This window comes from Salvelinus sp. IW2-2015, linkage group LG27 (assembly GCF_002910315.2).
Source record: "Salvelinus sp. IW2-2015 linkage group LG27, ASM291031v2, whole genome shotgun sequence".
NCBI lineage: Eukaryota > Metazoa > Chordata > Actinopteri > Salmoniformes > Salmonidae > Salvelinus > Salvelinus sp. IW2-2015.
Window position 1 is genome coordinate 29,380,192 of NC_036867.1, and position 21,897 is coordinate 29,402,088.

The window sequence follows — 21,897 nt, forward strand, 5'->3', positions numbered from 1 at the left end:
GTGATGTCTCCTAACTGCTAATATACTACGATATACTATGATTTCTGGTATTGTTATTGGTTAGTGGTGGTGTACCTCCAGCTTGTCCGTGCGTAGMAGCTTCTGGTTGGAGGAGGAGCTCTGCATGGAGCAGGGTTGGCTGCCGGGGACGATGATACTATGGGTGCTGGGCTGGAGCATCTCGCTGGGCATCATGCCCATGCTGTGGGTCATGTGGGTCAGGTAGGGAGCGTAGCTTAGCCCCGGGCTGGAGCCCAGCCCCTGGCTAATAGGAAACGACTGCTACCGAGAAATAGGGGGCGAGAAGGGTGGGGAAGATGGGAGACCGAGAGGGACAGAAATGTTAAATAGGTGAGAGAGAGAGACGGCAGGGGGAGAGAAAGGCAGAGAGAGAAGAGGTTGGATGGAGGAAGAGAGAAAGGGAGAGACCCCGAAAGTGATAGAGTAAGAAGAGAGAGAGAGATGTAGAGAGAAAAGAGAGAAATAAACAACTGGACACATGGGGGGTAGTAACGCATAGTTGTCACCATCGTTACTCACCATGGTAGGCTGCATGGTCGTGCCAGGGAACATGAAAGGCATCTGTTGAGCCATCATGGCTGCTGCAGTCTTCTGTTGTATGAGGTTGTTGCGGCCGTTGATCTCCAGCTGGGTCTTCAGGTGGGCCGGGGGGTGGAGGTATTTGCAGTTCTCCCGCGTACATCGGCCCTGAAAATGTATTTACATTTTTTTTTTTTTTAACACAAGTTAAAGACCCTGATCGGGTTGTCACAACAGAAATACAGAACGTGCCTAAAGGAAACCAAGAGCGGCGCAGCTAAACTAAAGCCGTAGATTATGAATAAACCAGAGGTTAGGCGTATAGTCAGTCAGAGGTTAGGCGTATGGTCAGAGGTTAGGCGTATGGTCAGAGGTTAGGCGTATGGTCAGAGGTTAGGCGTATGGTCAGAGGTTAGGCGTATGGTCAGAGGTTAGCGTCATGGAAGAGGTTAGGCGTATGGTCAGAGGTTAGGCGTATGGTCAGAGGTTAGGCGTATGGTCAGAGGTTAGGCGTATGGTCAGAGGTTAGGCATATGGTCAGAGGTTAGGCATATGGTCAGGGGTTAGGCATATGGTCAGAGGTTAGGCATATGGTCAGAGGTTAGGCATATGGTCAGAGGTTAGGCATATGGTCAGAGGTTAGGCATATGCAGACAGTCTTCAATACATTGAATACTGAGGGGCACATTGATATTCACAGATGATGCTTTTGCAGAAGCTAATGGGGATCCTAATATCAAATGACGAGAAGTTGTGCGTATTGGCCTCAGCAGCCCGGTGGGGCTGTGAGTAGCGAGCTCAAAGGTTTGCGCTTGATGGCTAACTGCTTCAATAAAGGATCTTTAACACCTTACAATGTGTGGCTTTGGCTTCAACGTGTGTTAGCAAGATAATGACGCCAGAGATGGAACAAGGCGCCAGATGTTTCACCAGATGTATAAATYTGAAGCATCCGGTATCTATCTCCTGCTGTTGAAATGCCTCACCTCAACACCACCAGGCAGTAAGGGAAGAGCAGTGACCCAATTAGCAGAGCATCAACGCCCCAGTCACGGGTCTATGCTGAAATAGGACAACCTCCCTACCAGTCCACTGACAAACCAGCATACAGCCAGCCGCTCTCCATGCACACGCCGCCTAGCTGGCGCTGACCTCCAAAATAGTTCCACTGCGGTTACTACCGCAGTATGCTAACAACAATATTGTATGGTTTGCAGTAAATGTTAGGATGAGCCTAATGATGACCTTAGACGTGTTTTGCTTGTGATTATTTTGGATTGAGCCGCTAAACATACACTAAATGAAGGCTGAAGGGATCTGTGTAGCCAGTGGTGTCATGTCCATACAGGGCAAAGGCACGTGCTCCCTCAGATTTGTCCTGTTTTAAAAATTCTCAGAYGTTAAATTACAATATATATATTTTTAAGCCCACATAGTATCATAATTATTTACTAAAATATCTATCAGTGGTATTTTGAGGAACGTGCCCACTGACTGGACCAGGCAAAGAGTACCCCCCCACACCCCATTGTCCCTAGTAAGTGGTTCTTTCCAAGGTGCACAGAGCAAAGGGATGCCTAGGCAAGACGCTAGATACTCAATGGAGGAGATAGGGTGTAGAGTGACACACACAAATAAAACAAATGTTTTGTTGTGTCTCTGCAACACTAGCCACATAGCAGTTTTATGAAGTTGGCTTTAGCTAGCTAGATTGGGAACCTATCTCCCAACTTCATACCTAGTTATAAATCAAGTCAGAGTAGCTTTTCTAACTATCTTAGCTGGCATGTCTGCTGGCAAGGTTGCATAATGATTATGGCTCTAGATTGTGGGAAAAAAGCTGTTTCAGATGTTTGAAAAATAAAGAAATTCTCCAACTTCCCGAAAGGAGTACCACCCCCCTCCATCCTCACGTACTTCGTGAACACTCTAAAATAATGGGTACGTGACGCCTCTGCTTTTAGCCAAGGCAACATGTCAGAGAAGATGAAGTGGACCGCATTCTAGATTACAGAATATTTTTCTTGACATCACATGTCAACATCAACCCTGTAAGGGTGGTTGTAAATCTGAACCACACTTTATTTATGGTTCCCCCGTTTCAACATCCAGTTTATTGTTCCGGTCACGAACATGAGCGGACCTTTATTCAAGGAGGGGTTATTGGACCCGGGGAGTCCGCAGAACAAATAACATGTAATCACGCTGGTCAGCCGGGTGTTGTCAGCCCGAGAGGAAAATAGAAACCTGATGAAAAGTGCTTGTTTTCTACCCCACTGTGATACAAAAGCACCAGTGAGAGCATCAAACTAAGAGCAGCCATTCACACTGATTTGATTTGGGACATGAAGTTAGGCATAGAAGACCAACCTAGGGCCGAGCTGAGGCCAACAAAGCTGTATGTGTGAAGGTATGCCTTATTTATGTAAGAAACTAGCTATAGCTAGATATATGATTATAAGTACTAAACCCATCATACAATCATCACTAAGACAAGTCTGGGGCAAAGTAGGCTACACTGTTAAAAACAAACACTGATAGTTATCTATCATCACGGGATTAATGCAGTTATTTTTTGCTTCGGTGGATAAAACATAGTGCATGATTGTGTTCCTTTTCTATCAGGCCTATCCTTCAAATAACTCATATTTCAGGATATGAATGTAATTTTCCCTAGTGGAGGGGCACAGAGGTCTTGGTTTAGTGTGGGGGAAGTCAAGTCACCCGTCGGATGGGGTGCCACTGGGCTGCACTCTACGCCCCCTTCAGTTTCTACAGCTGGTTCGTGCCAGTGCTGCACTGTACTCCTTCTCAGTTTCTCTACTGGCGCAGGATATCCCTCCTCCTCCTCCTCCTCTCCACTCCATCCCCAGCCAAAGAATAATGTTATCGCTGCGCCTCGCAGCCAAGAGCCTGAGAGGTGTCAAAACCAATCAGAGCCTCTCTCACTGACGCCACTCTAGGCAGACAGACTCCATGGCGACTGCTGGGAGGGGAAGAGTGATGGGGGATGTGGTGCTGCTGAGGCTGAGCTTTGGATGCCTTCCCTGTGACGATGGCCTGAAGGGCATTAGATAGTGCTGTGACCCCTGACAATCACACGCATGAGTAGGGCCGTGACCACCTGGACCAAACCCCAGAACCTAGTTATAGCCTATTTTCTGTGGTCAGGGAAAAACTCAGAAAATCCTGGGTTGCTTGTTTAGAAACAAGCCACATGACAACAATGCTTTCTTTGTGACATTTTGCAGCCAGTGTCGTGATTGATTCAATGCATTCGGTGCCAGTTTTGAGCATCGTTACTCACCATTTGAGGGAGGAGTTAAGCAGCCATAAAAAACACTTGGTGAGAGCGTTTCATTTGACACATTAGAAAGGATGGGGTTATATTCATAAGTGTGGTGCACAGCGGTCAATATGCTCTCCCTCCACATTACTTCTGCTTATTAGCATTGACGGAGCGGTGTAAATTTTAACAAGCGTTATTAAATGATAATCACAGGGTCCTTTTCAGTCAGGTACTAATTAACTTACAGCCCACTGGCTCTCTAAGTCACAGCGATGCTGGGTAGTACACTTATGCAGTAAGCACACGTGAGATGACGCAAGCAGGGTCGGTCTGTTCAGAGGGAGTCGTGCCACTGACTCTGCAGATGAGACGACTAGAGGAGCGTTTCTGGCTGGCTCCACTCTCTGAGCAGAGCTGCCGGAGAGCGCCCCGGAGCGTTCCTCGTGTAACAATGACATCGCTAAAAAGCTGCCTGTCTCAGATGATGAAAAACTGAGCGAGAGAGACTGTCATTAGAGCTCGAGTCAGATGTTATCTTGCCCAGCGGGGGAATAGAGAGAGGCCCCGTTGTCTTAACCACCCACACTGACGGAGCAAGAATCTATTCATCCTCACCATCACATCGGAGCACGCATTTATGAAAAGGGGCTTTTGAAACCTGAGGCACATGATTACCCCGTTAAACAAGTCCATTTCAGACGCTACATCGTTCTGTTTCAAAATTTCAGCACCAAGTCAAGGATCTATGCATCTAGCTAACCTGTGATACTAGGCCTAATAATATAATAGGGTTAAGAAGATAATTATCTCTTAGGGGTTTGAAAAGCGATGACAATGAGGCTGGGAGTATAATACTACTAAATGCTGGCCCCTTTTTATATATTTAACCACAGAACCAGGCTTTCTTGCCACCCACTTTTAAAGTGATTGCTCTAGGGAGACTAACCCTTCCTTTTTCTACCCAGTTAGCGGTCACCCTTCCCTAACCAACTGAGTTTCTATGAACAGCCCATGTACATTAGATTAATCCCAGGGAGACGCAGATGAACGCCTGTAATTTCATGAACAGATTAGGATTATGCTCACTTAACCCATTTAGGCCTGTCCCCTTGGAGGCTAATTACACCTATTAATTGCCCATGTGTATCCAAAGTTTTTAACACCGAGAATTGGGGGGGGTTTCACATGCATGTTGTGATCAAATCATGGCAAGTCATTCAATCATGTTGTCCCTTTAACCTTGTCATATTGGGGTAGTCAAATGGAGCCAAAGCTGTTTCCCTCAAGGATCTCAATAATAAACTAGCCTAGTTAGTCTCTTCCCACAGCTGCTGTGAGTTTGGGGCAAGCAAGACTACGAGTACACTGTACGATGCCTGCTGTAGCTATAGCATTGTGCTACATTACCAAAACCAGAACGACACTGCTGCCCTCGACGAGGCCTTGGTGAGGCGGGAAAAACATGTACCCTTAAGGCAACACTGTGGCTGCCTGCTGCTGTACTGGCMCCCCCTGCCTAGAAAAAAAAATACCTCCGACCCCCCCACCTTCTCAATCAGCTGTGCACTGAATCGAGACACTGATGACTGCGTGTCTGTGGGTGGCACAGCACAGAGGGCCGCTTTACCAGGGGCAGCAGAACGGCGATTCAGTTGAGGCCTCCGCTAACTACTGGCCATTTGCATTTTCCTTTCAATGGGGCTCTATTCTGCCTCGCCAGAGACAGAGGTTCACCATCCATTGAGCCGACAGAGGTGCAAAAAAAATGTAAAAAGTAAAGCTAGACCCTAATTCAGGGAAGGCTGGGTGGCATGGCGGTACCTCTCGTTATGTGGGTGGTAGGGGTTCAAAGCCCMCCCCCCCCCCCCTCCTCTCAGTCCATCATTCAAACTCTTGCTCGCATACATAATCGGTACTGGTACTACTTGTTATTTTCTACTCCCTATGTGTAGCCATGTTATTGTTATTCATTATTCACTGTGTATTTATTCCTTGTGTCACTATTTATGTTTTATAACATTTTGTATCTTATATTTAACTCTGTATTGTTGAAAAAATGACCTGTAAGTAAGCATTTCACTATTAGTCTAGTCTACAAAGCATGTGACAAATTCAATTAGATCTACATGGCTTCGGGGGAAGAGAGATTATGTTGGTGAATGAGAGGGGGCTTTCGTTATGGAGGGAAGTGGTGGGGTTCTCTCTCTCTTTGTGTGACTAGGGTCAGACACAAGCTACTCATTCACCCTCAGGAGAAAGGCGCTGTACAGGGTTCGCATAGCTGAAACCCACATTATGACATTATCACCATCCTGACAGCCAGGATCAATGGCCTTTTGGAGAAGAGTGACAGATGAGAAGGCCAATAAGACCTAATGCCATTTCAATCAAGGGAGAAGAGTCACCGGGGGGAAAAAGAAGGAAAATGAGGCACTGGTGAGACATAGTGGAACGCCACGGGCTAGGCATCTCTCTGTATGTTACAGTTAATACGCTAAACATGATTTCTACATGCCTTTGCATTTCCAGAGACATCCACCACAACTCCTGAGATGACTGCACCTCCGGAGAAACTCGGACAACACAAAGTCCTTTCTCTTTATCTGTTTGTCCTTCTCCCCGGCGACGACTTTGCTCGCTGTGAGAACTGACACTAATTTCTCTGACAAGAAGCAGGGAATATCTGTAATCCCTTTACACCATATCAGAGGGGCTTGTGTCTCCAATGACCTGGCCGGGTGGCCTCTCCTCTTCCTCTCTCTAGGTCTTGCTCTCCATCTCTCGGTCTCTCTCTGGGCATTAATGGCTGCTGGCATGTCAACCTTATTCCCAGTCAGGTGTGACATTTTAGCAAAACCTTGTGCAATGAGAACCCAACAGGATGGGCACTTACGGAAAAAGCAGGTCCCGACACCACTTTGAAAGAAAGCAGAAGGGTTCTCATTGCTGGATGCACACAGACAGGAGGTCCCTTCATCCTCYTTAGGGGTAGTGGTGTCCCTTTCCGGTGCCCTATTCCACTCAAGCCCACTGTAACAGGTTCACCTTAGCCATGAATACTACTCAAGGTGCCATGACATCCGTAAGCAGTACTGAGCACCATAGCTGCAAATGGCTCTCATGTTGAGGCATTCAGCTCCATGCACACAGCTCTTATAAAAGGAAATAAGCACTAATTGAAATGCTGTACTTCCATACTGAAATGATATCCTATGGCTTTTAATCTTGACATTTGAGAAGATGAACTATACCTATTAGCGTTTCCTTTAACTTAGTTTCTTACATCATAGAAATAGTCAAAAGTACAAATCAAAGAAGAAAGAAAACGGTAGATATATCTGTAACAAACCTTGCCCATTTTGTATAAGGCCTACATGTCTGGCGAGTCTCATCATAAGGCTATTATGCGACAACACAAATGAGCCACTATTAACAAAAATAAATTATGGATCAAAGGACTGTTTTTGCTTTTTTTCACACACACGTCTCCCGTTACATTCACGCGCTGCCTACTAGATTACAGTGTTGTCTCGGCGGTAATTACATATGCCTTTGTTTCAACACCCGTAATCCTAGAGATGGGCGAGCGGTGCTACCGCTGACACGCCTGAGATTACCCCAGGAGTGTGGCAAAGAGCCTCCCAAGCCTCCTGGCTTTCCACTACAGAGGAGAGAAGAGCGAGAAAGAGGGAGGGAGAGCGAGTGAGTGAGAAAGATAGGTGGTGATAATTCCCCCCTCCTGTTCTCTCAGACGCAGACACAGTGTCATCTGTGTAGGGACACTCCTCAGCAGGGGTCCCTCTACCACGGGCCCACACACAAAACACACACACTCCCAAAAACACACATCTCCATCTGGGGAGAGGGCGTTGTATAAAAGTGTGGCAGGCAGTACTGTGTATGCATCAGAAATAGATCACCAACTCATTCTAATTCTTTGACTGTAACATCAATGAGAGAGTGTATTCGGAGTGAGGTTCTGCCTGGAATATTGAGCACACACACAGTTTCTGTGAAAGAACACAGCTTKAAAATAGCAGGGTGGCACTTAATACAAATGATGAACCTTGAGATACAGCAGAAATATACACACAGTCTTTCTGACTAAAAGCAAGTCTAATTTATGTGCTTGTTGAAAGAGGACTGTCTGACATTGGATTGTTGTGGAYGAGTTATGAGGGAGCGTCCAGACCTAAGAGCGAGGGCAAGTTTTTTTGTGCATGTATGTTACAGAGCTGTGTGTGTGTGTGTTCTGCTTGCCTGTCAACATAGAGATAGGATTTGTGTGTGTGTCTTCAATGCTCTTACAACTCTCTTGCCTCCCAGGTCTATGCTGTAGCCCAGTAGGCTGGGCTGGTAATCCAGTGAGCCCTGCCTACTCCAGTTAATCTGATCATCTGTGACCTGCTGAGACATGAAACCCACCCTGTTGAGCTGCACTAATCTAACGACACACACACAGGCACGCACACATACACACACGTACCATTCCAATCTCTGTGTTGACCGGCCGAGGTAAAGGACTGAGGCAATATTACAACTAAGCCTAACTGTCATGAGCACTCGGAGTCCATTTCAGACACTTGCGTACCAGTTGTAGATTGGCCAATTCGTCACTGACACCTTCTAGGAGGAAAATATTTGTAGAATAAATACTAGCCAACATCAAGCTGCAATTAGAGAAATATAGCCATTTCGAGAGAGAAAATGAACAACAATTGCTAGCCTAACTACAGTGCATTCGGAAAGTATTCAGACCCCTTGACTTATTCCACATTTTGTTACTGCCAATTTCTAAAATTGCTTAAATATATATATATTTTTTAATCTAATAAATGAAATCTTGCATTTACATAAGTAAATCAGACCCTTTACTCAGTACTTTGTTCTAGCACCTTTACCAGCGATTACAGCCTTGAGTCTTCTTGGGTATGACGCACATTCTTCTCTGCAGTTCCTCTCAAGCTCTGGGGAGTGTCACTGCACAGCTATCTTTCAGGTTTCTGCAGAGATGTTCGATCGGGTTCAAGTCCGGGCTCTTGCTGGGCCACACAAGGACAGTCAGAGACTTGTCCCGAAGCCACTCCTGCGTTATCTTGGCTGTGTGTGTTGTTGTCCTGTTGGAAGGTGAATGAACATGCACCCCAGTCTGAGGTCCTGAGCACCCTGGAGCAGGTTTTCAAGGATCTCTGAACTTTGCTCCGTTCATCTTTCCCTCGATCCAGACTAGTTCCCCAGTCCCCCCACAGAGGAACTCTGGAGCTCTATCAGTGTGACTATTGGGTTCTTGGTCACCTCCCTGAACAAGGCCCTTCTCCCCCGATTGCTCAGTTTGGCTGGGCGGCCAGCTCTGGAACCGCCAAGGCCCTTCCTAAACTTCTTCCATTTAAAAATGCAGGCCACTGTGTTCTTGTGGACCCTCAATGCTGCAGACATTTTTTGGTACCCTTCCCCAGATCTGTGCCTCAACACAATCCTGTCTCGGAGCTTTACGGACAATTACTTCAACCTCAAGGCTTCGTTTCCGCTCTGATATGCACTGTCAACTGTGGGACCTTATATAGACCGGTGTGTGCCGTTCCAAATCATTTCCAATCAATTGAATTTACCACAGGTGGACTCCAATCATGTTGTAGAAACATCAAGGATGATCAAAGTTAACAGGATGCACCTGAGCTCAATTTCAAGTCTTTTCTTTTTATAAATATTTTTTATAAAAACCTGTTTTCGCTTTGTTATTATGGGGTATTGTATGTAGATTGATGAGGAAAACATTCACTTAATCAATGTTAGAATAAGGCTGTAATGTAACAAAATGTGGAACTAGTCAAGGTGTCTGAACACTTTCCAAATGCACTGTATACTGTTGATTAGACACCCCAATGCCCAAACACCCCAATGCCCATGGGATTCAGTTCCAATCTGTTAGCTAGATGCTAGTCACTTCTTGATGTTTTTTTTATTACTGAAAATGGTAGGGGAAAAATTGGTATGAGTGTTTCCTTGCATATACGTATTACCTCCGGGACTGAGCAGCTCCACAGAGAAGTCCTCTTTAAAAGGCATACTGAAGGACCTGGCCAAGGAGGGCTGCACACGACCTCCAGTATGCCTAAGTCTCCAACCTGGATTACACAATATTTGCACATTATTATTTTTGTAATTCTTCAAGCTCTGTCAAGTTGGTTGTTGATCATTGCTAGACAGCCATTGTCAAGTCTTCCCATAGATTTTCAAGCAGATTTAAGTCAAAACTGTAACTAGGCCACTCAGGAACATTCAATGTCATCTTGGAAAGCATCTCGTGTAGATTTGGCCTTGTGTTTTAGGTTATTGTCCTGCTGAAAGGTGAAATCATCTGCCAGTGTCTGGTGAAAAGCAGACAACCAGAATTTCATCTAATCAAATCAAATTKTATTTGTCACATACACATGGTTAGCAGATGTTAATGCGAGTGTAGCGAAATGCTTGTGCTTCTAGTTCCGACCATGCAGTAATATCTAACAAGTAATCTAACCTAACAATTTCACAACTACCTTAAACACGCACAAGTGTAAAGGAATGAATAAGAATATGTATATAAAAATATATGAATGAGCGATGGCCGAAAGGCATAGGCAAGATGCAGTAGATGGTATAGAGTACAGTATATACATACGAGATGAGTAATGTAGGGTRTGTAAACATTATATAAAGTGGCATTGTTTAAAGTGGCTAGTGAAACATTTATTACATACATTTCTTTCCTTATTAAAGTGGCTAGAGATGAGTCAGTATGTTGGCAGCAGCCACTCAATGTTAGTGATGGCTGTTTAACAGTCTGATGGCCTTGAGATAGAAGCTGTTTTTCAGTCTCTCGGTCCCAGCTTTGATGCACTTCTACTGACCTCGCCTTCTGTATGATAGCGGGGTGACCAGGCAGTGGCTCGGGTGGTTGTTGTCCTTGATGATCTTTATGGCCTTCCTGTGACATCGGGTGGTGTAGGTGTCCTGGAGGACAGGTAGTTTGCCCCCGGTTATGCGTTGTGCAGACCTCACTACCCTCTGGAGAGTCTTACGGTTGTAGGCGGAGCAGTTGCCATACCAGGCGGTGATACAGCCCAACAGGATGCTCTCAATTGTGCATCTGTAAAGGTTTGTGAGTGTTTTTGGTGACAAGCCAAATTTCTTCAGCCTCCTGAGGTTGAAGAGGCGCCGCTGCGCCTTCTTGACCACGCTGTCTGTGTGTGGGTGGACCATTTCAGTTTGTCCGTGATGTGTACGCCGAGGAACTTAAAACGTTCCATCTTCTCCACTACTGTCCCGTCGATTTGGATGGGGGGGATGCTTCCTCTGCTGTTTCCTGAAGTCCACGAWCATCTCCTTTGTTTTGTTGACATTGAGTGTGARGWTATTTTCCTGACACCACACTCCGAGGGCCTTCACCTCCTCCCTGTAGGCCGTCTCGTCGTTGTTGGTAATCAAGCCTACCACTGCAGTGTCGTCTGCAAACTTGATGATTGAGTTGGAGGCGTGCATGGCCACACAGTCATGGGTGAACAGGGAGTACAGGAGAGGGTTGAGAACGCACCCTTGTGGGGCCCCAGTGTTGAGGATCAGTGGGGTGGAGATGTTACCTACCCTCACCACCTGGGGGCGGCCCGTCAGGAAGTCCAGGACCCAGTTGCACAGGGCGGGGTCGAGCTTAATGACGAGTTTTGGGGGGGTACTATGGTGTTAAATGCTGAGCTGTAGTCGATGAACAGCATTCTAGGATTTTGCTGGTGCTTAGCTCTATTATGTTTATTTTTTATCACAAAACATCCAATGACAAGTATACCCATAACATGATGCAGCAACCACCATTCTTGAAAATATGGAGAGTGGTACTCAGTGATGTGTTGTCTTGGATTTGCCCCAAACATAACGCTTTTTTTTCAGGACATAAAGTTAATTTCTTTGCCACATTTATTGCAGTTTTACTATAGTGCCTTGTTACAAACAGGATGCATGTTTTGGAATATTTGTATTCTGTACAGGCTACCTTCTTTTCACTCTGTCATTTAGGTTAGTATTGTGAATTAACTACAATGTTCTTGATCCTCCATTTTCTCCCATCACAGCCATTAAACTCTAATGGTTTTAAAAGAACCATTGGCCTCATGGTGAAATCCCCGAGCGGTGTCCTTCCTCTCTGGCAACGGAGTTAGGAAGGACGCCTGTATCTTTGTAGTGACTGGGTGTATTGATAAGTGTAATTAATAACTTCACCATGCTCAAATGGATATTCAATGTCTGCTTCAAATATTATATGTCTGCTCTGCAAAGCATTGGAAAAACCTCCCTGGTCTGTGTGGTTAAATTTGTGTTTGAAATTCACTGCTCAACAGAGGGATCTTACAGATAATTGTGTTAGTGCGGTACAGATGAGGTAGTCATTCAAAAAGCATGTTAAAAACTATTATTATAGTCCATGGAACTTATGTGACTTGTTAGCAAATTCTCTCTCCTGAACCTATTTAAGCTTGCCATAAGAAAGGGGTTGAATACTTTTGATTTCAAGACATTTGAGCTTTTAATTAATTTGTTTACAAAAATCAATTTTGACATTACAGTTAATTGTGGGTTGGCCAGTGACAAAATCTCAATTTAATAATTTCAGGAATTAACACAAAATGTGGAAAATGTCAAGTGGTATGAATGTGCACCGATCACATGTTAGATGCCTTTAATCAAAACTCTAGAATTTCAATTGATATTCTAAAAATCACCAGTCACACAAGGGAGCCTCAGCAGGTACTCCGCACACTCAAACCATAAAAACCTAAGTTTGCACAGGCACTAAAAAAAAAAATCTTTAGAACTTGGAATTCATTTAAAAAAAACGTATTGATTTTTTAACTCTGCCTCCTTTGTTTACCTTTATGTTTTGAGTACATGGTTAAATCTATAGCCATGTCATTTTCTCTCTTACGCACCGGCCACCATTCACCTAAGAGCCGACCCTCATTGATAGCGTGTCGGGTGTCGAGTGTTTCAGAGTGATGTAAATCCATAGCCCAGACCAAGGGGGATAATGGGGTGGAGGGAGGGATAAGGTGGAGGGAGAGCAGGAGCCGATCTTTTCATCAAAGCCCCTTTCCAACACACTCAGCAAATGGATGAGCACASATGCGTCCCAAATGGCATATCATTCCGTATTTAGTGTACTACTTACCCATAGGGCTCCGGTCAAAAGTAGTCCAATAGGGTGCCATTTGGGACAGACCAGGAAATCTGTAATATGGGAGACATGGCTGACGCAGGCCAGTGTGTCCAAGGTTACAGTGTTGGGTTGTGTTATGGGCCTTTTCTATTCATTCACAATTCATTGAAGGAGAATGCTGTATTAGTAAATCACACTCAAACTACGAAGTGGCSCTTATAAACAATACATCAGTCATCCATATGCGTTGAAATGGCACCATATTCCAGCTTAAGGTCAAAAGTAGTGCAGGTAGGGAATAGGGTGACATTTGGACACAGACACCCTGATGAAGGATGTCATCCGGTAATGTAAAGAAATAAACATTTTTTTCCATCAACGTCAACTGCCCTTCAAGAGTGGCTTAGTATATTCTCGCATAACCTTAATTCATGCACGTTGGTTTGGCATATACCTTTTCCTCTACCCTGTGCATTTCCGTCATCTTTCTATAATATGCCACTTTTTATCCAAAGCGACTTGAATTACTGTGAGTGCATCTTTAATTACATTTATGTGATCCTTACAGAAACTGAACAAACAACCTTGGCATTGTTAGCATCACACTCTTACCAACTGAGCCAAACAGGACGAGCATGACAACCAAGCGAGGACAGAATGCATACAAAATGTTGTTTTCTGGTTGGGATAGAGTTTCCTCTGGTGACAGATATCCCCCTGTAGGGCTGAACTCAAGAGCCTCTGATGGCTTAGAGACGCAGTGGCAGCTCCTCTCCAGGGCCATGTTCATAAGGCAGCAAAAAACATGAAACGGACTGAAACAGGGACGGACTACCTGGACTTGTCCAATGAGAAATACACATTTTTGTTTTCCTTTGCAAAGCGTTTTAAAAGTATGCATGCCCTAATGAACATGACCCAGAGGTAGCTAGCTAGGTAGGTACTGTATGTAGGCTCTCTGGTGATGTGGGCCTTCTGGCTCTAAATATAAGCCCAAGGTTGCCTCGCGCTACAGGAAGTGAATTAGAGCCCAAGAGTGATGACTCACACAAGCCGCTCAAGTGGAGTAAGCACACCTTTTATTTCTACCGTCAGCGTACACACAYGCCAGAATGACCAAGCCAACACTCCAGTATCGGGAATAGAGGGAGAGTGGGGCAGAGCAAGACAGAGAAACCCCCCAGAGAAAGTTTGTGTTTCTATGAGTATTCATAAAGCCTCCCTCCCTCCCGCCTAGGGTAGTTATAATAAACTACAAACACAAACACACCATGAGTTTTAATTAACTGCAACACTATATGCGCTGCCAATTTGTGTTCCCCCCCACCACCACCAATACTCCCATCCATCTTTCCCACCCACTGTACACCCTTCTCTCCCTCCATGGGATCGTCTAGGGAAGTGTGTAGGCATCCCAAATGTTACACTATTCCCTATATAGAGCTCTACTTTTGACTAGAACCCATGGTGCTCTGGTCAAAAGTAGTGCACTATAAAGGGAATAGGGTGYCTTCAGGATACAGCCAGTTTGTAGGCCCTGACCCTGTGTGCGCTGCCAATTAGTATCCCCCACCTGTCGCTGCGGGTCAGTGGCGCAGGCATCTGCTGGGTGTGAAATTGCCCATCTCAATTTCATCCCTGAACTCTGCATGCCCCCCGCACACCTGCCCCTACCACCAGCAACATCTATAGACCTTTACCACACGACCATAAACTGGGGGGAAGGGAGGAAAGGCATGCTGCAGATAGCCTACTGCTGGAGTATATGGTGCACTGGGTCGTATCATTCGTACATACCAGTGCAACATTTTGCAATGAAAACAGGTGTTTCTTATTGGACAAGTTCAGGTAGTCCCTCCCCATTTTGGTCCGTTTTATTCCATTTGGTTTTCTAGTGATTACAACCCTGGAGTGTGTAGAGCAGTGGAGAACATGGAAAACACTGCTGTTGACTGAAAGGCGACTAGTCTAATCTAGTATTTGTAGTTGGCAGTTATGTAATTACGAGGCCCTTTGTTCATGGTCAAATCATTAGGCACCCTTAGTGTAGTTGGAATGGTATTCAATCTGGCCTCTGTAATCATTGGAACGTTATCCACAATTGAAACGCATGTGCACAGTGCAGACTGACAGATGCTATCCTGTCACAAAGTTCAAGGCAACAGTAAACATGTCGTTCCCCACGAAAGATGCAGCAACACAACCCCCCCCAGCCAATTGAGATATCACATGTGACCAACACATTTCAGGTAATTACTAAAGCTCCCGCCTTGGGCCAATCAGTGTAATTTTGTAAATGCCGAATCTCTATGGCAAGACGCATCATTCACCCAAGTTTCGCCAAAATCGGGCTAGTGCCATCTGAGATATGGCGTGTGACGAACGTACGGATGGAGACAGATCCACAGTCCTCTCCCCGATTTCGTCGTGGGGGACAATTTTGATATGTGACCTAACAGTTTACATGTTCAGCGATTGGAACTCTTGTAAAGCATTCCCTGACGGATACATATGTGTGTGCCAAATGGCACCCTATTCACTAAATATAGTGCACTACTTCTGATCAGAGTCCTATGGGTCGTGGTCAAAGGTAGTGCACTACTCCGGTCAAAACTAATGCAATATATAGGGAATCGGGTGCCATTTGGGACACAGACATCGCGTGGTATGTTGCTTGCACGTCGAGGGAGTTTCAGGTAAGATTCAGTGGGCAAGAAACAGAAACACCAGCTCATTACACAGAGGTGCTATTTTGGTGGCCTCCACATCTGGTGGCCCCTGCTTTGATCATTAATCACTGGTACACTGCAGACACTCACACGATAAATGAAGTAGATTCCACATTAACAGCGCGTTGGGTGCCCACCACTGCAACGCACGGTCAGTATGATAACAGTAAGCTGGGGTGTATTCATTAGCTCTGCAACATAAAACATGTTTCTTATTTGACAGATATGGGTAGGACCCACCCCGTTAGCTTCCGTATGATTCCAAATTAATACATCCCTGGTCAGTCACCTTAAAAAGGGGAAATTCATATCATATTGCATATCTTTGCATTCGGATAAGATATAGGCTCTGAATTGCATTCCAATGAGTTTAAAAGTATAGTCAAGTTAAGCCTACAGGCAGTATGGACCTTATAATTATATTTAAAAAAAGGTCCAACGGAGCCATTTTTATCTCAAAATCCTTTCAGGCTAACAATTAAGTACCTCACTGTGATTTCTTTCTTTTTGACCATTTTAATTGAAAACAATGGTGTAGCATCTTGGCAAAGAKCAATTTCTCAAGAACAACATTTGCTAGGACTGTCTGGAAAAGAAAATCTGAAAACTAGCCATTATTAGCAAAGCGGTTTGGAACTCTTTGGTCTATTAACTAATTTACAGCTTGGTAATATCCCTGTGCAGGCCAAAACAGGCTGGAATTTCAGGTGGTCTTTTCAAACAGTTCTTACACTAAAAGGGCATTATCATAATTTGCACAGTATTATTCCAAACTCAGTGTGGAAATACAGTATATAAAACACCGGGAAATGCATTTTTTGACTGCACTTGGACTTTAAGGCTACCTCACCTGACTAAAACAAAAGAGTGCTTCACTACAAGGCTTAAATCACTCCAAGATGGCCGCCTCACTCCCCCCGACATTCCCATAAAGTGAAAGAGGAAATAATTCCATCTCTTATACATACAGACTAGTCATTCACTGGGCTAATGATAAGTAATCTACTTAGCTTGAGATGATACAGACTGGGAAGAGACCTCTGTCAGCACAGCTTTAGACAGCATTCCAAATAGCTGGGTTTCTCAACTCCACTATAAGTACAGTTCCTTCAGAGTATAAACACCCCTTGACTTTTTATACATTTTGTGTTGTTACAAGGTGGGATTAAAATGGAATTAATTGTAATTTTTTGTCAACGACCTACACAAAATACTATGTAACGTCAAAGTAGAAGAAAAATTCTGTCATATGTAGACTGAACCAGGATTTCCTCTAGGATTTTGCCTGCGCTTAGCTCTATTCGGTTTCTTTTTATCCTAAACATCCTAGTCCTTGTCGATGACAAGCATACTCATAACACGATGCAGCCACCACTATGAGTGGTACTCAGTGATGTGTTGGATTTGCCCCGAACATAACGCTTTGTATTCAGGACAAAATGAAATTCTTTGCTGTTTTACTTTAGTGCCTTATTGCAAACAGGATGCATGTTTTGGAATATTTGTATTCTGTACAGGCTTCATTCTTTTCACCCTCTCATTTAGTTTAGTACTGTTGAGTAACAACAATGTTGTTGATCCTCTTTTCTCCTATCACATCCATTAAACTCTGTTTTAAAGTCACCATTGGCCTCATGATGAAATCCCTGTGCAGTTTCCTTCCTCTCCGGCAACGGAGTTAGGATGGACGCCTGTATCTTTTGTGACCGGATGTATTGATACACCATTAAAGTGTCATTATTAACTTCCCCATGCTCAAAGGGATATTCAATGTCTGGTTTTTTTTTTTTTTTTTTAACCCATCTAGTAATAGATGCCGGTTGTGAGGCATTGGAAAACCTCCCTGGTCTCTGTGGTTGAATCTGTTTGAAATGCCCTGTTCGACTGAGGGACCTTACAGATAATTGTATGTGTGGGGTACAGAGAGGAGAATGTTTTCAATTATATTTCAATGACTATTATTGCACAGAGTGTGAGTCCATGCAACTTATTATGTGACTTAAGCAAATGTTTACCCCTGAGCATGCCATAACAAAGGGGTTGAATACTTATTGACATTTCAGCTTTCATTTTTTATTATTTTGTAAAACACTCTAAAAAACATAATTCCACTTTGACATTATGGGGTATTGTGTGTAGGCCAGTGACAAAAATCTAAATGTAATCCATTTTAAATTCAGGCTGTAAAATAACATTTGGAAAAAGTCAAGGGGTGCGAAAACTTTCTGAAAGCACTGTACATCTCGGTGGAGTTGGATTACGACGACTGAGCAAAATGTACTTCCGACAACATCGAGTCAGTCGATACGAGGAAACAGTCAGTGGTTGTACTTGACAAAAGTTTTACTCAAAGTATATATTTCAGCAAACAATGAAAGGCACGCAGCAACAGAGGACAAAGGTACACAGTAAGGGTTTAAGAATTACATTTTTACATGTACTGACCGACAGCGACTCGATGTCGTCGGAGGTTCAGTCCGCCCACAGTCGTCTCCACTCAACTCCATTGATGTGATATACATTGTAGTTGAGAAAAACTTGGCTACTTCCCAAATGGTCAAAAGTAATGCACAAAATAGAGAATAGGGTGCCAATAGGGATGCAGCCCTAGTCTCCTCTGGTAAACCTCAAAGACCTCATAGCAGCTCTTACATCACATGGACTTTCAGTTGATAGCATGTCTGCTAAAGATGAGTCATACTGGTATGTCCACTAAGTCTACAGTCGTACACTAAGTCACTCAAGGACTCTCTTGGGATATAGGCCTGCTGTATAAAGCCATGATTGAACATAGTGTTTTGTCTTGATCAAAAAGAAGCTTAGGTGGTGGCGTGGCAGGGGGTGTGGCGATGGGCGTGGCCGACTTGTCAATGTGGCTAAATTGTCAAGAAAATTCTAACAAAAATTGACATGCAGCTGAGAGAACATGTTGCAGTTTTAATTTCAGATATTGCAGATAATTTCCTGCAATTCTATGCATTTTGCCATGGCTAATGCGGTGTTATTTTGCTCAAACATAATCAAAACCATGCTGCTAAATACGTTGTTTTTTTAAATGTTTGTCCCTGACTGAATAATATATATATATATATATATATATATTATCTTTTCTACATACTTTATATGTGGAAAGTTGTTTTTATATGAAAATGGTGGGGGAAAATTGTGTTCTATTAGGACAGTACACATATTTTCATTTTTTGGGGGGTAAGGGGCTCATTAGAGCTAGTTAAGCAGGAATTAGAGCTAGTTAAGCAGGAATATTATGCTTTTGCAGCCTGAATGGAGGATACTTTATGCATGAGCAGGGCTACGGGACATACAAGCGTATTACATYAAACCTAGACGATAGTGCAGATCTAGCGGTCACTATTGGCTGCCTAGGCTAGCTCCATCCCAAACAAAGTACCTAAGTGGAGTGTAGGTCATTGTACAAATAAGAGTAATGTAGTCCCCTCCCAAAGAATTATAATATTAATTTAGCCTAATTTAAAGTTATGTAATAAAGAGCACATGTTCAACTTCATAACAAATACTTCTCATCAAGGAGGTTAATAAATAAAATAAATACTATAAAAGTGATTATAAAAAGGGACAGGGTTGACAATTTCATCTTAAAATCAACCCTTAATCCCCTTGTGACAGGGGGATGGAAGCGTGTGTGCAACATCAAGGGGAAACTGAATGCAAGCTTAAAGATGCACTCTCAAACTTTTGTATAATTTCAGCCAGTTGTGCTAATGAGCCAAGTGGTCCCCGTTTTTTGTGTATTAAAAAAATCTAAATCAAAAGCTTATTGGTAGCGTACACAGATTCGAAGCCTGCGTTTTCTCGGCTGTGTGCTTAGGGCTGTTGTCCTGTTGGAAGGCGAACCTTCGCCACAGTCTGAGGTCCAGAGCGTTGTGGAGCAGGTTTTCATCAAGGATCTCTCTGTACTTTGCTCAGTTCATCTTTCCCTTGATCCTGACTAGTCTCCCAGTCCTTGGCACACACAAAAAAAAACATACGTAGGGATGGTGCCAGGTTTCCTCCAGRCGTGACACTTGGCATTCAGGCCAAAGAGTTCAATCTTGATTTCATCAGACCAGAGAATCTTGTCATGTGCCTTTTACTGAAGAGTAACTTCCGCCTGGTCACTACCATAAAGGCCTGATTGGTGGAGTGCTGCAGAGATGGTTGTCCTTCTGGAAGGTTCCCCCATCTCCTAGAGCTCTGTCAAAGTGATTTTGGGGTTCTTGGTCACCTCCCTGACCTAGGCCCTTCTCCCCCGATTGCTCAATTTGGCGGGGCGGCCAGCTCTAAGAAGAGTCTTGGCGGTTCCAGAGGCCACTGTGTTCTTGGGGACCTTCAATGATGCAGAAATGTTTTGGGGTACCCTTCCCCAGATCTGTGCCTCGACACAATCTTTGCTCTGACATGCACTGTCAACTGTGGGACCTTATATAGACCGGTGTGTGCCTTTCCAAATCATGTCCAATCAATTGAATGTACCACAGGTGGACTCCAATCAAGTTGTAGAAACATCAAGGATGATCAATGGAAAAAGGATGCACCTGAGCTCAATAGAGTCTCATAGCAAAGGGTCTGAATACTTATGTAAATAAGGTATTTCTGTTTTTATGGGGTGTTGTGCGTAGATTGGCGAGAAGAAAATAATTTTATCAAATTTTAGAATAACGCAATCCATCCATGGTATGACAAGTTTCCTATTTTTGACATAAGGGAGAAAAAAAGCATTTTAACGAAAGTATGCTACTATTGCTTAACCCACATTCCACCTCCAGCAAAATTCACTGAATCAAAAAAATATATATATATATATTTTTTTTTATCTAGTGGTTTATTTGTCTAGGATGTGATAGACAAATTCTGTTGTAAACTCTGGTGAGGGACGGCAGAGTGACAGAAAAAACAAGGTGCCTTGTAAGGGAAACTCGATTATGCTCAACCCAGTTGAAGAGAAACTGCTACCCAACAAAAGTGAATGACAAATCTAGGGCCGGGACAATTCCAGTGTCGCAATATTTTTTCCATGGAAAAAATGAAAACATGAAGCAGACAACTATTTGGTCCTTTAAAAATCTGCTGTATGTAAAATAGTGTGTGCTATAGTGTAATGTCTACTCCCGCTCCTCCCCTCCGGTGTTCAACATCGCCGAAATACTAACCACCGGTCCTGGGATCCATCATTACGCACAACTGTCATCAATCATTACGTGCACCTGCATGTCCTTATGATAGTCAGCTGGACTCCACTACCTTCCTGATTACCTCCCCTATAATCGGTCAGTCCCTTTGGTTCTCTCCTTCGTCGATATTGTTCCGGTGTTTATGCGTAGACGCCACTGTTATGTTGTCTCGTTTCATGTTTTATTAAACGTTTCACCTGCTTCTTGACTCTCAGCGTCTCCATTACATATAGCTTGGAAAACAAATAAATGTGACTCTGGATGACAGCATAGATTACAACATTAGGGCTGTTTCTCAAAATAAGTTAAATACACTTGTTTTGTTTCCTTGCCACGATACTAATGACTACCGCAATACTTGTATCACCCCAGCCCTAACAAAATCATGTATAAAAATATATATATAAAAAAAAAAGGAAAAGGCGCAATTAAAATGTGCATTAGGCTCCATTTCAAATCAATAAGTAATGACGATGGCTGCGTCCCAAATGGCACTCTATTACCTACATAGTGCATTACTTTAGACCAGAACCCAATGAACCCTGGTCAAAAGTAGTTTACTACATAGGGAATAGGGTGCCACGTAGGAAGCAGACAATGGCATAAAGGCCAAGCGTGTAGCGAGCTTCCGGCCTGCCTGCCTTGACAATTAACAAGTGTGAGGGATACATTTTGCAGAAGAAATTCTTCAAGGGAAAAAAAGCATTTCTCAGAGAGCATCTTGTTTTATCAAAAGAAGAGAGAAAGAGAATGATTTAGAGCCTGTGTGGGAGAACTAGGTGAAGCCTCTGTCCTACAGATAGATTTTTTTCTGCTCTGTCTCCCATTATTGGCTTGCTAGTAATACTGGGTCACTAATCTTTGTATTAGATCATGAAGGGGAAGAAATCAATACAAAATGGCTACGCTTTATTTCCCAATAACAGACTAAAGCAGCCAATGCTTCAAACGGCCTAGACCAGTTTT

The 21,897-nt window shown here is 43.7% G+C and overlaps 1 protein-coding gene and 1 long non-coding RNA gene across 12 annotated transcripts in view; both read right to left on the reverse strand.

Annotated features, from left to right (window-relative positions):
• LOC139023115 (uncharacterized) overlaps window positions 1–21,897 on the reverse strand; it is a 227,590-nt gene that overhangs the window by 32,527 nt on the left and 173,166 nt on the right. The gene's annotated exons all lie outside the window — the stretch shown is intronic.
• LOC111953310 (muscleblind-like protein 2a) overlaps window positions 1–21,897 on the reverse strand; it is an 81,622-nt gene that overhangs the window by 32,527 nt on the left and 27,198 nt on the right. For 7 of the 11 annotated variants that reach the window (XR_011474269.1, XM_023972516.2, XM_023972514.2 and 4 more), the window contains exons 3-4: window positions 541–708; window positions 76–282 (exon numbers count right to left, since the gene is read on the reverse strand). Coding sequence is in view for 10 of the 11 variants with exons in the window: in XM_023972516.2 (XP_023828284.1) it covers window positions 76–282; window positions 541–708 (375 nt within the window). In the remaining variant the exon portion in view is untranslated. The remainder of the gene's footprint in view (window positions 1–75; window positions 283–540; window positions 709–21,897) is intronic. The other 4 variants (XM_023972517.2, XM_023972515.2, XM_023972513.2 and 1 more) reach the window with 1 other exon arrangement.